This window comes from Tamandua tetradactyla, chromosome 1 (genome assembly GCF_023851605.1).
Source record: "Tamandua tetradactyla isolate mTamTet1 chromosome 1, mTamTet1.pri, whole genome shotgun sequence".
In the NCBI taxonomy this organism is placed as follows: Eukaryota; Metazoa; Chordata; class Mammalia; order Pilosa; family Myrmecophagidae; genus Tamandua; species Tamandua tetradactyla.
Genome location: NC_135327.1, coordinates 182,550,905 through 182,564,863, shown reverse-complemented (window position 1 = coordinate 182,564,863; position 13,959 = coordinate 182,550,905). Strand labels below are relative to the sequence as shown.

General features: G+C 34.8%; 1 protein-coding gene across 20 annotated transcripts in view; it reads right to left on the bottom strand.

Annotated features, from left to right (window-relative positions):
• LUC7L2 (LUC7 like 2, pre-mRNA splicing factor) overlaps window positions 1-13,959 on the bottom strand; it is a 92,455-nt gene that overhangs the window by 66,590 nt on the left and 11,906 nt on the right. For 8 of the 20 annotated variants that reach the window (XM_077145251.1, XM_077145181.1, XM_077145106.1 and 5 more), the window contains 2 exons: window positions 11,288-11,358; window positions 9,603-9,697 (listed from right to left, as the gene is read on the bottom strand). In XM_077145251.1, coding sequence (XP_077001366.1) covers window positions 9,603-9,697; window positions 11,288-11,358 — 166 coding nt within the window. Of the gene's footprint in view, window positions 1-8,696; window positions 8,792-9,602; window positions 9,698-11,287; window positions 11,359-13,538; window positions 13,615-13,959 lie in introns of those variants that run through there. The other 12 variants (XM_077145596.1, XM_077146040.1, XM_077146168.1 and 9 more) reach the window with 5 other exon arrangements.

Here is a 13,959-nt window from a genome sequence, read left to right as displayed (position 1 = left end):
CCTATTCAGCATTGTATGCCTGAAACCGTAATTAGATCATCTCCCTTGAGACGTGATTTAATCAAGAGTGGCTGCTAAACTGAATTAGGTAGAGCTCCACCCATTTGGGTGGGTCTTGATGAGTTTCTGGAGTCCTATAAAAGAGGAAACATTTTGGAGAAACAGATTCAGAAAGAGCAGAGAATGCTGCAGCACCATGAAGCAGAGAGTCCACGAGCCAGCAACCTTTGGAGATGAAGAAGGAAAACGCCTCCCAGGGAGCTTCATGAAACGGAAAGCCAAGAGAGAGAGTTAGCAGATGATGCCATGTTCGCCATGTGCCCTTCCAGCTGAGAGAGAAGCCCTGACTTTGTTTGCCATGTGTCTTCTCACTTGAGAGAGAAACCCTGAACTTCATTGGTCTTCCTGAACCAAGGTATCTTTCCCTGGATGGATGCCTTTGGACATTTCTATAGACTTGTTTTAATTGGGACATTTTCTCGGCCTTAGAACTGTAAACTAGCAACTTATTAAATTCCCCTTTTTAAAATACGTTTCTGTTATATCGCATTCTGACAGCTAGCAAACTAGAATAGATTCTGGTACCAGAAGTGGGTTGCTGTTGCAGTTTGCAAATACCAAACACGATGGAACGGCTTTTTAAATGGATAAGAGGAAGACTCTGGGAGAGTTGTGAGAAGCTTGAGAGAGAAGGCCTAGAATGCTTTGAAGAGACTGTGGGTAGAAATGTGGACTCTAAAGACACTTCTGATAAAGCCTTGGACAGAAATGCAGCATGTGTTACTATAGACTGGAAGGAAGACGAGCCTTGTTTTCAAATTGCAGATAATCTGGCAAAGTTGACTAGTGGCTTTGGATGGAAGGCAGATTTTAAAAACCACCAACTTGGATATTTAGCAGAAGAGATTGAGAGAGAGCAGAGGAGAACGACATAGGCATGAGAAGCAGAGTCTACCAGTCAGTGACCTTTAGAGATGAAGAAGGAAAATGCCTCCCGGGGAGCTTCATGAAACAGGAAGCCAGGAGAAGAAGCCAGCAGATGATGCTCTGCTTGCCATGTGCCCTTCCAGATGATAGAGGAACCCTGACCGTGTTCACCATATGCCCTTCCAGCTGAGAGAAAAACTGTGACTGTGTTCACCATGTGTCTTCTCACTAGAGAGAGAATCCGTGAACTTCATCGACCTTCTTGAACCAAAGTATCTTTTTCTGGATGCCTTGAATTGGACATTTCTATAGACTTGTTTTAATTGAGACATTTTCTCGACCTTATGACTGTACAACTAGCAAATTATTAAATCCCCCCTTTTAGAAGCCATTTTGTTTCTGGTATATTGCATTCCAGCAGCTAACAAACCAGAGCACATCTCAAAGTATGTTGCGCAAATAATTAAAAAGTATTGGTAAAGTCTCTTGAAGGATGGGAGAAAAATTATGGAACTACTTAACTTTATCACCAAGGAAATCCCTGATACTGATCAAACATTTGGAAGTTCCAAGTCAATAGGCCAAGCCCCTGATCTTGAGGCTTGTTCTTGCAAAGCTTACTTATATAGAGGAGATGCTTAGCCTAAGAGTTACTTACAAAGGACCTCTTTTGTTGCTGAGATGGCACCTCTAAGCCCAACTACGCAAGTGAAATCATTACCCTCCCCGCTATGTGGGACATGACACCCAGTGTGAAAGTCTCCCTGGTAACCTGAGAGATGACTTCCAGGGATGAGCCTGGCCCTGGCACCATAGCATCAATAATGCCTTCCTGAGCAAAAGGGGAACAAGAAATGTAACAAAGTAAGGTATCCATGGCTCCTGAATCTCAAATATAGTCGAAAAGCTACTCTTAGGCAAGCTTCAGCAACAAATTGCTACTTTTCATGCTTTGCCAAACCCCAACCAAAATCATTCCTGCCAACCCTGAAGAACACCTAGGGCTTTATGTGACATTCTACAAAGGTGCCAGGCACTATGATTACTTTCCAGAAACCTACAAACTCCAGATGGACTCCTAGGGCAGGTAAGTCCTGAAACCCACAGGGGCCAGCCTCTCCAGAACATTAAGTAGTCCCATTCCCCTGTCCCATATTATCAACACCCCTTTCCAACATGAAAAATTTAGAATGGGTATAACCCAAATACATTAAAGAGTAGAAGAAAGAGCAAAGGAGAAGGTGGAATTATAACAGAGAAGATAGGATTTAGCAAATGAGTATGACTGCCGAATCATTATACTGATATGTCTTTTAGTCTCCAGTGTCTTGGAACAGCTAGAATTTAAAATCTAAAACTGTGGAACTGTAACTTATATCAAACTCTGAAATTTGTTCTATAACTAATTGCTGTGGTATGCTTTGAAATTTACTTTTTTGTATGTATGTTATTTTTCACAATTTAAAAAAAGAATCTATGACTTCCTTTGATGTTTGTGATTAACTACTTGTACAATAAATATTTGATTCAGCTTTTCATGTATTTTTGTTCTATTTTGTGCTCACTGATCTGTCTTTCAAATGATGCATTTGTAGCCCATCCTCCCTTTTTTCAATGAATATTCTCAGAGAACACACAAGTTTCTTCAGACATGTTAAAATGCAGTTTACCAAGCTATATTTCTCTAACAATGATCTGAAGGATTCAAGGAATACTGAGAGGATAATTCCTGGCTCTTAGTTAATAGGCATGAACTGAGAATCATGACGCTGAAAAAACAAATGTGTCAGTGGAATATATTTACCAAATACCAGATAATAAAACAAAACCTCCCTCAACAATGACTTCCATACCTCCTTCTGTTTTGTATGGGAACAATATGTCTTTGCTAATACCTATATACATGCTTGTATATTGTATACTGTATATACAAACAATATTTGTTAAAGAAATAGACATTTTTACAATCAACTGAGAAGAATAAAATTCAAACAGTAAACCTGCATAAAATAAGAAATAATACACTTCTAAAGCCAAATGTGGTAAGACCTAAGTTTTATCTGGCATTTTGCCCACTGGGAAGTGCTGTGAAATAAATTTAAAAATTATAAAATAAATGAAGCCAGTAATCTGGGCTAATCACAGAAACACTTTTAAATAATACCAAACTAGCCCCAAATGAACTATTTCTGGTTTGTGCTTAAAAAATCAACAGACTAATTATTTTCACATTTGTATATGTAACCACTGCTGTCATACTCGATAAACAACTCAACAAAACCAAGATGCTCTCAGCCTCTTTATCTGTTAAAGGTAACACCTTTGCTATTAACAATTATTAATATTTGAAATGTTAAAATTTTGAAACCTACTTATTTATTTAGCTTTTTTTTTTTTTTTTTTTTTTTGCATGGGCAGACACTGGGAATTGAATGCAAGTCTCTGGCATGGCAGGCAAGAACTCTGCCTGCTGAGCCACTGTGGCCCACCTTAGCATTTTACTTTTGAGTGGATCAATTATTCATTCACCACAAGAAAGAGGTACATTGTTCCAGATACTAGATTTAGCACTGAACAAAACAAGGTCCCTGCCCTACTGAAACTTACATTCAAATGGCTAGTTGAGAAAATTCTGTACAGGTCTACTTTTTATCACTTATCTGCTTCTCCATATTTTCATAGCTCTTTACAGTGCCAAGTTTTAATATTAATATTACCAAGTTTTAATATTCAGGTTTATATGTTCCCAATAATCTTGTTCTGATACCAGGCCTTAAGAAAGAGTCAGAGGAGCAATAAAGAGAGTTCAATTAGTAAAAACTGTACTTTGGATAAAACCCAGAACTTACTGGGACACCATAAAACCAACTCAGAATTTTTAACTGACTAATAAATTCTGCCATTCAATCCGTTCAAAAAAGCAGACAAACTTTTGCTTTAATAATGACTCTGAAAATTTCAGAGTCCTTAACCTTGTCCTCCAGTATTTCTCAAGATCAATTCTTTTCAAATCCAACCCCACCCCTTTTTATTTTTTGAGCAAAGCTTTTTTAAGGCAAAATTTCATGGAAAATCTCTATACTTAAAGTATTTAAATTTTTAGTTGAAAATTTGGGAAATTGGCTTGTCCTCATGTCTGGGGTGCTTGAGATATCTTCAGGGAGCTAGAATGGTCTAAAAGTTACTGCCCTAGGTATTTGTGTTATCTTAAAAACTAACAAGAAAAAAACACATTTTAAAGTATTTAGATATAAGTAAATCTGAGATTCCTGCATGCCATACAATACTTTCTGATTCAATGATTGTGAGACATCTAACAAAGAGTATCTCTGAGCCTTAATTACTCCCACTACAAAATGACGACCTCGGACGACCTCGGACTAGAAGACATAAGCATCTGTAAACACTAAAATTATATTCTAGGATGAGGGCTACAATAAATTCAGTAGTACCATTTATGAATTTTGGGCTGGCACTTTTAAAAAGTATTTTCATGCCTGCAGATCTTAATTTCAAACTTCTGTTTCTAAGTTTGGTTTTAACACTTTCTGTGAATTATCATCACATACCTGTTTTCCAGATCACTAGGAACTAAATGGAAAGATATTAAGCACTTTAATATCCTTATTTTCCTCAGAAAAGAAATGTACCAGGAGTAAAGTGTGGAGAAAAAAGTGACTACCCTGCTTAGGTTTGTGTTTTGCCTAACCTACAAAACACAAAAGGGGAAGCTGTCTACTGTCTGTATGACAACAGAACAGAGAAAAAAAGGAGTGTGCCAACATGGGGAAGAGTGGGACTCGATTAAGAAAATATTCCACATGAAGAGGAATATAATAACCCAGGGTTTTGAAGTACATTAACTTCCAAAACTATAAGAAATATTTATGTGTCCTATAAAAATTATAATCTGAAATTATATATAATTATTTTGATTCTCTGTTCTACATTTTACCACTTCTGATTTAGTAGCTTAAGGATTATTAGTTCTACCAGATTAATGAAAGTTAAAAAGTCACAGGACATTTTTATTAACTGAACTCCAAAAAAATTCCACACTAATTGTCAGTTACGACTATCTTTTAGAAACTGCATTCTCTATCTCCAAGAGATGATATAAAGTCTAACCTCTTTTTAACGAAAAAGCCAGGAAATACATCTATATGTATTCTTTTACTGAACAATCTAAAATATGGGTAAGTCATATATTCTCCTAAAAGTGACAGACCTGAGAAACAAGATCAGCAAAACTAAAGGGCAACTCTATACAACAATGAAAAAGCATCATAAAATCAAAAGTTATGATTTAGTTCTTTTCATTCTTCATCTAAAAGAACATATAAAGTAATAGATATCTTAAACATAAAGAAATGTGAAAAGCATTTAGTCTACAAAGATTAGGTGCTCAAGTCACCAGCTTTGTTACTACAAGCTATTTCGTACATAAAACAAACTTATATAAATAGCCTTTTTTAGCAATGAGGGTCATAAGGAAATCAAACTCTGGATGATCGTTAAGTTCCCATGGGCAACACTCTATAACAAGCCTTGAGTCTCACAAAGTTCTATCGCAAGTCATCAAACTCTGCTTTCTGAAGAAGTTCTAAATTCTGAAAGAGGTTCACAACTATTTGATCCCACCCTTATATGTGATCTTATGATGTTGACAAAAAACCCTTATATGTGACAATGTCTTATGATGTTGACAAAAGGGAATGATTGCTCCTCAATTTCCCTGGCAAGTGCCTTTAAAAGCACTTTCCTTAACTGTATTTCACATAATCTAAGACACACCAATAATTTTAAGCCTCACCATTATTTTCTGTACCATAAGAAAACTGCTACCAGCTCAGACTTTTGAGGTGACTTAGCTGGGCCCTCGTGCACACGAGCTAATAAAACCTACCTCCCGAGAAAAAAAAAAAAAGAAAACTGCTACCAGTTAAATTAAGACATAATACTTTTCTATTAATTTTAAGATGCATATTTCAGAGATGTTCAAATGTGAAAAAAATTTAAAAATTTACAAAAAAAGTCTAAAATCAACCATACACCCTTTTAATTTAAGTGATTAAGTTAATTTAAGTGATTAAGTATTTTCTGCAGAGTAGAAAACATGGCAGACAAGACTAAATAGAAAATTGGAGTTTGATCTCAGTTTGACTTTAAATCAACAGAGCTGAGTGATTTTGAATAAGTTAATAACACTGAGCCTAATTACATATCTGTAAACTATCTAATGAACTTTGCCCTGCAAGTTTTCGAAACTGTATGGGTTCAGTGACCCGTGTTCTTTCCTCCCTATGGAAATGGGTATATGTATCCTAAGAATGTTCCTCCTTTGTATGTTGGCAGCAAATAATTTGTTTTGAGTTTTTATAGGTCCAGAGCCGAGGAGAACCTTGCCTTAGAACAGACCATGCCTGTAACTAACTTTGATAGGAGTGTGTACTGTTTCTAATCTTGTATTTCGTTTGTATTGCTACTGAAATGGTTTAAGGATTTCTGATATTGTTACGAAATTAATATATTTTGTATATGGGGAAAACATATCTTTTTAGGGTCCAGAGGGTGGAATGTGCTGGTTTGAAAGGATGTATGGACCCTAGAAAAGCCATGTTTTAATCAAAATCCCATTTCATAAGGGCAGAATAATCCCTATTCAATATTGTATGTTTGAAACTATAATCACTATAATGGAGATGTGATTTAATCAAGAATGGTTGTTAAGATGGATTAGGTGATGACATGTCTCCACCCATTTGGGTGGGTCTTGATAAGTTTCTGGAGTCCTATAAAAGAGGAAACATTTTGGAGAATGAAGGAGATTCGGAGAGAAAAGAGAATGCTGCAGCACCACGAAGCAGAGCATCCATGAAGCAGAGCATCCACGAGCCAGCGACCTTTGGAAATGAAGAAGGAAAAGGCCTCCTGGGGAGCTTCATGAAACCGGAAGCCAGGAGAGAAAGCTAGCAGATGACACTGTGTTCGCCATGTACCCTTCCAGCTGAGAGAGAAGCCCTGACTGTGTTCACCATGTGCCTTCTCACTTGAGAGAGAAACCCTGAACTTCATCGGCCTTCCTGAACCAAGATATCTTTCCCTGGATGCCTTTGATTGGACATATCTATAGACTTGTTTTAATTGGGACATTTTCTAGGCCTTAGAACTGTAAATTAGAAACTTATTAAATTCCCCTTTTTAAAAGCCAAAAAAAAAAAAAAAGTCTAAAATCAACCATACACCCTTTTAAGTGATTAAGTGATTATGTATTTTCTGCAGAGTAGAAAACATGGCAGACAAGACTAAATATCAGAAAATTGGAGTTTGGTCTCAGTTTGACTTTAAATCAACAGGGCTGAGTGATTTTGAATAAGTTAACGCTGAGCCTAATTACATATCTGTAAACTGTGGCTAAAACATTTTCACAGAACTATTTTAAGAGTAAGATGAGAATGAACACAGAAGGTATATTATGAAATGTAAAGCACAACTGTGTTGTCAGATTTTTATTACTAACACCAGACTTTGAAAAAAAGCAACTCTGAATCAAGACAGTAAGTCAGAGTCCCAGTGGCTCAGCAGGCAGGAATGCTTGCCTGCGATGCCAGAGGACCCAGGTTTGATTCCCAGTGCCTGCCCATGTAAAAAAAAAAAAAAAAAAAAAACAGTAAGTCAAAGTCTCATTATGAAAAATTATTAAAAAATCCATGGAAGTGCAAAACACAAACCATGAACCCTAAGTTAAACGACAGACAATACAGTTAACACAATTTATAAAAATGTGCTTTCACCAATGTAGTTTAGTAGGGTGTTACAGAAATCTGTACGTACGTATACTTGTTCTGTAGACCTATAAGTTCTCTAATTAAAAAAGATAAAAAAACCATAAAACACTAAATTCTGCCATTTTATTCATTGATTTATACCCCACCTTGTTCCCAAAGTTATTTAAAGTAGTAATGTACTTATTAATGTAAAATAACTTTGTTAAATTTTGTACAATCATAAATGTGATAAATCAAAACACTACAGATAATTATGTATTTTATAAAATGATTTTTATTAGTAATGCCAGACTTGAATAAATAAAACTTTTTTGGAGGGTATGCTGTACGGTAGGGGTCACATTTTTTGAAATGTGAAAATTTTGAAAAATATTTAAAAACTAAATTCTGCCACTTAGTTTATACATTATATAAATTAAGTATAACATATACTGTGTGGTAGGGGTCACATTTCATTCTTTTCCATGTGAATATGCCATTATCACATAGCACCATTTGTTGAATATTTTTTTTTTTGAGAGCATGAGCCAAATAATCTCTTGATCAAAATAATAAATCAAAGTCTTGTTCTAGCTGGTTTGAAAAATATTTAAAAACTAAATTCTGCCACTTAATTTATACATTATCTTGTTCCTAAAGCTATTTGAAGTGGTAATTTGTTATATTTGGTACACTCATATATATGGTAAATCAAAGTATACTACAGATAATGAAATATTTTATAGATTTCAAATTTATTACAGCACAGTAGAAAATATTTAAACTATAGAAACTCTAAAGAGTAGATAAGAGATTTTATTATCTACCATAGCCATAATTCATAATTTATTTGTGATAGTCATAATAATTGGAGTTCTTATCTTATGGGATTGTGCTAAAAAAAATTAGGTGTCTTTTTCCTTTTAAGATAATACAGTATTTTCAACTGTCTTCCTACTAGAAAGAGAGGTATTTCCTATTTGTACATGCCTTTATACCTACCTATTTCAGGTATATCCTTATTTTACTCTTCTTATCAAAGAAGAAACCACTCATCTAAACATTTAGACATCTTTAGCAATGTGAACTCATCACTTCTGAAAAGAGAGGTCAGAAATCTTTTATTTCAGTCATTTCTGGCAAATGAGAAATGAAGTCTGCTCCAAATTTAGCCCCTATTAACTCCAACCACTATCAGATGCAGCCAGCTGAAGGGCATCTACTTATAATGAGTAGTCATTTCAACCAAATCCAAAGTCAGGGAATCTCATCCTTTGTTTCACTTTTTTAAAGAGCTTTATCATCATGTGATCTATCTTCCAAATTAAACTGACACTCTAGAATTAACCAAATCTCTGAAGACATGGTATCTAAATCAAGTGACCTTTACATTATTAGGAGACAGCAATAAGTGAATTTTAAGTGACAACACTACTTGCAAATTAAGCTTTGTGAACATAAGTACTTACTAACATTTTCCCTCGCAATTCCACATATGGCACAAATATTAACAAACATACATACCATTTTGGTTAAAAGTCTACTCTGCCTAACAGAGCAAAAGAAACTGCTTTAAAAATCAATTACATTATTTCTAAACCACACGTCCAAGTGCTATATAGATCATACTGCCTCTGCATTCCAATTAGGAAATGTTTTTAAGTGCTCTGAAGAAAGGAAAAAAACATAAAGCAAAATATCAATTGCTTTTTTGTATGTAAACCCATTACTGCAGATTTACATCAGCAACCTGAACGAAGACAGTTAAAAACACACACACACACACACACACACACACACACACACACACACACAAACTCTGTAATAACTTCACAAGGGATTAGATTTTATCAAATAGTTATATTTTGGTAGTATACCAGTAGCAACATTAGATTTAATGATACATACCGTTCCAGAGAGGACATCATGGGGACAGCAGTTCAGAAGGTGACTCTTACATACTCTGTCATCACTGAATTTGATTCGTTGACGAGTAGTATCTCCTGTAATATAGAAAAGTTAATAACATTCAGTGTTAGACTACCAGGCAGTATTTATCTTTTGAGAATCTACTATAGCTAGCCTTTTATGTGTGGCTACATACACACACATTTATAAATCAATTCAGAAAGGATTAGTTTTTAAAATAACATCCTACAGAAAAACTATTTTAGACAACATGCGTTGCATTATGTCCCCTACATATGTAATTTCAAAAAATCAAAGTGGGAAAGCAATGTATTCTGTTAAACAGAGTACTTAAGAAAAGCATGGGATTTTAGTGAAGGAATGGACCTTAAAGATTATCAAGTCCAATCCTTCCTACTACAGTTGAAGAAACTGAGGCCCAAGAGGTTAAACAACTCACAGCAGACCCTCTAGGAGTTTCTATTTATTGGTATACAACAATCCCTTCTTGACACTACACACTGATTTATTTTGTAATTATTTACATTAATTGGAAACATAAGTAAGCTTGCAAACATTGCATACACACTGCGAATCCCCACTGAACCCCAGACGCCATTTCTTCCATTACTTTTTTTCCAGCTGAAGTGTCTCCCTTTTGCTGCTGGGAGGAGTTAGAGAAGGTAGAATAACGTGTTTTAGAGCTCACAAACCTGGCAGAAAGACCTACACACCAGTCAAACAAAGGTACATTGGCCTAAATGAAACATTAACTTTAATGCCTCCAAAGGTCTCATACCCCCAAGTTTTATGTCATCTGTACTATATAATACCCAAACAGGGTATACATTTAAAATTCATTCTGTCTTCATATTGAAACACAAAACACCTCTTACACAACAGAAGCATCCAATCTGCTTATCAAATATAGCTATCTGATCAAAACTCTAAACAATCTAAGAACAGAAAGGTAATCAGTTCCAATTACAAAATATAGATGTTACAATTTTTTTGCTTAGAATTTCTTTGGAAAAACAAAAGGAAAAACTCAGAAGGGTGTTTTCTCTGTGTATGAAAATGATAAGCCCTAAGAAATGTGTATTTTTCAGCCTTAAATTGTAGTAACCTTGATATCGTCATTGATGAATGAAAACCTACTGGTGAATTACTGAAGCAAGAACAACTCTTGGTACCAATATAAATTGTAAATACCTCTATACTTAACATGATGCCTGGAGCACTCTAAAAACTTTCAAGGAAGTGCCTCGATTTAAATTAATTTTTGTATTTTCACAAGTAAATAAAAAAAAAAGGTTAAAACTTTACCCCTTCACATGGTCTTATTTTGAAGAACTTTCTAAATACCTCCATTTTTAAGTGGGGTAAGATTTTGTTCAAATTGTTTTAACTTGGTTAAAAAGACTTAAAGAACATTGTACTTTGCAACCAGGGTATATAAAATCTATTTGTAGCTAAAATGATGGCTTCAGGGCAGTTCAACAATAGGTTTTCTAGAGGCTAATTAGTCTCTAGTTAAAGTAGGTTATTTTTGACACCACAATTTGGAATTGTGTTCACGCCTGCTACTATAATAAAGGTTATTTTGATGGTCTTTCTTTTCTTTTAAACACAATTGCTTTTGTTCCACATTCATTAATACATCTGAAAAGTTAGTGATAACTCACGGCTCGGCGAATGCGGGGCCTTTCTGACACTCCCTTGCAGATTGAAGTAGGCAGGCATAGATACATTGAACCTTTACAAATAAAACAAGGGGCCAGATTGTTCAGTTTGTATAGAATAGACCCTGCCAGCAATTTCAATACAGCATCTAGAAGTACATGTAAATATTCTTGTATAAGAAAACAAAAATGAACAAAATCAGAGTGTTTTATTTTTTAAAACACTGATTTAACAAGAGTAACTTCAGAGAACAGTATGACTGACCATAAGTCAAAGTCCAAGAAGGGAGCTCTGGAAAATGGTCCTTGGGCCAAGTGGGGTGAAAAAAAAAAGAGTATATCTCACCAAAACTTTGGTGAGGGCCTTACGCTCATGTTAAAATGATACTATGATTAGCTCACACCAGAATGGCAATGCTGTAATTGAAGGCTTTTTGTTTCCTAGCATAAAAGAAAAAAGTTTCCAAATCTGTACCCTAGTTATGCTAAGGAATTTAAATGTACATAAATTTTTTAAGTAGAGGGAAAAAACACCAGCTTCCTTACCTAGAAGTATCCCTGATAGAGAAGTATCTAAGCTTTTTGGGAATACAACAGCTTTGTTTCAGTTCTTTGCTAAACTAATTGCTCAAATTGCTAAACTAATTGCTCAAAAGTATTATAAACCAGGCTTTACAATTAAATCAAGACCATGGAAATACTAATCAAACATTTCATCAACTACAGTGATTTTTTACTTAAGAAGTTAGAACAGTTAAGTCTAATATTAAGATATATGTGTCCTAAAGACAAAACAATTCTAAATATAATATTCCTGGTGAGCTTTTTTTTAAAAAGAACCAGTTTATTTATATGCAAAAAAAAAGCATTTAAAAATAACTACTGAAGGCATATGAATGGGTGCTTTATAAACAAATAACTGTGGCAAACAATAAATACAGCTATCAAAATTAGCCTGTAAGTTGTAGAAATACCTACAAAACAATGAAATAATAAAACTCCTGAGTTACAGAAATACCCTGAGAGGAATTAGCAACTATCTGTCTATTATTTTTTAAAGCTTTACTTAAGGAACTTTAAGGATAACATTTTTAAAACTATTTGGCTACATTACCATACAGTATTTAATAAAATTTTGGCTTAAGCCATGAAAGTATATAATTTAGCTAAAAAAAAAACCCTGCAAAATAAAATTACTAGTAATTTCAGTTTCTGTTAAGATATCTGGCCCAAACCATGTTTTTTTTAAAAGAAACTAGGTAAAATGCACCCATTAAAAAAAACAAAAACAAAACAAAAAGACTGCAAATAATATGGAACAAAATATGAACCAAATCTTACAGTACAAGGAATTACTTTATGAATTTGATGTATTCTATCTTTGGGTTTTCTGGGTAAACGTTCAAATAAAAAAAAAATTGCCCTGTTACACTAAGGCTGAATCCAAACCACAGAATCAAATCTATTATTGAACATATCCTCTGTGCTAAGCAATGGAGTTACAAAAAGACATATGAGACAAGGTCTCTACTCTCAAGATTTTGCTAGAAGTAAGACATTTAAATGAACTAACAATAACACAAGGCAGCATGATTCCAAGTGCCAAATGGGTGTTGCAAATAAGCAGCACTTCAGAAATTGTAAGACCAGAATGACCAGCAATGAATGGAGAGATCAGAAAAGATTTCGTGCAATAAGGAGAAGCCAAAATTGAAGGAAAGATAGGTTTAAACCAAAGGAAAGGAAAAAAGAGAGCATTCCAAACTGGAGTGAGTAGTAACTTCAACAAAGCTTATAGAGGTAGGAAGGTTTGGGGAACTATATGCAGACCATAACTGACTTTGATAAACGGCTTCATGTAAAGGAATGGCAAAAGCGGGGCCAGAATAATCCTTTGGGGGTAAAATCTAATTTCTTAAAACTTTTTTTTTCATTTTTTTTAATCTAGATTTTTAGCATGTAGACAAAGTGTAACAAAAAAAAAGTTTTAAAATGATGGGGCAGAATCAAACTGAGTTATCTGAGTCAACAAAAAGAACACATAGCTCTTCCCATAAGATTATGGAGGTCTCTTCCCCCATAACCGCCACAATAATTCATTAGGCTTTGTACATGAATATAACGTCAAATTTTCAGAATTAGATTCTTGATTTAGAACTTGGCAGACAAAGTGTTTTTCATTTCAGTGGAAGGAGTAAAATTTCTATTACTATTTCCTACCAAGCAACTATCTTTCAAGTAATAACTTTCTTACCTCCCTCTTTTCTTCAACCCTTTCATGAGTCCCATGAATTACAATCTTTAGTGGAGTCACCGGTGTATAAGAAAATCTGTAATGTTTATTATTCCTCTCTTGGTCTTTCAGCAATCTAACAGAGCTTAAGGTGTTACTGAGGCGGTCCATTTTACTTGGAATATGGGCAAACCACTTTGAAAAAGATTCCTGTCTAAACTATACTCAAATACTGCTATTCTCAAAATTTCCCTCAATCTGCTGGAAGGAAAAAAAAATACCTCTCTGTAATTCCCAATAGTGCCATTGTGAAAACTGACAGAGACTTAGATTTTAGTACTAACACTTAAAACAGTCCACATGGTATCTGACATTAAGTGGTACATGCCATTTTCCAAATACCCACCCCCTCCCACTCCAATGCTACCCTCCCCCTCCCATA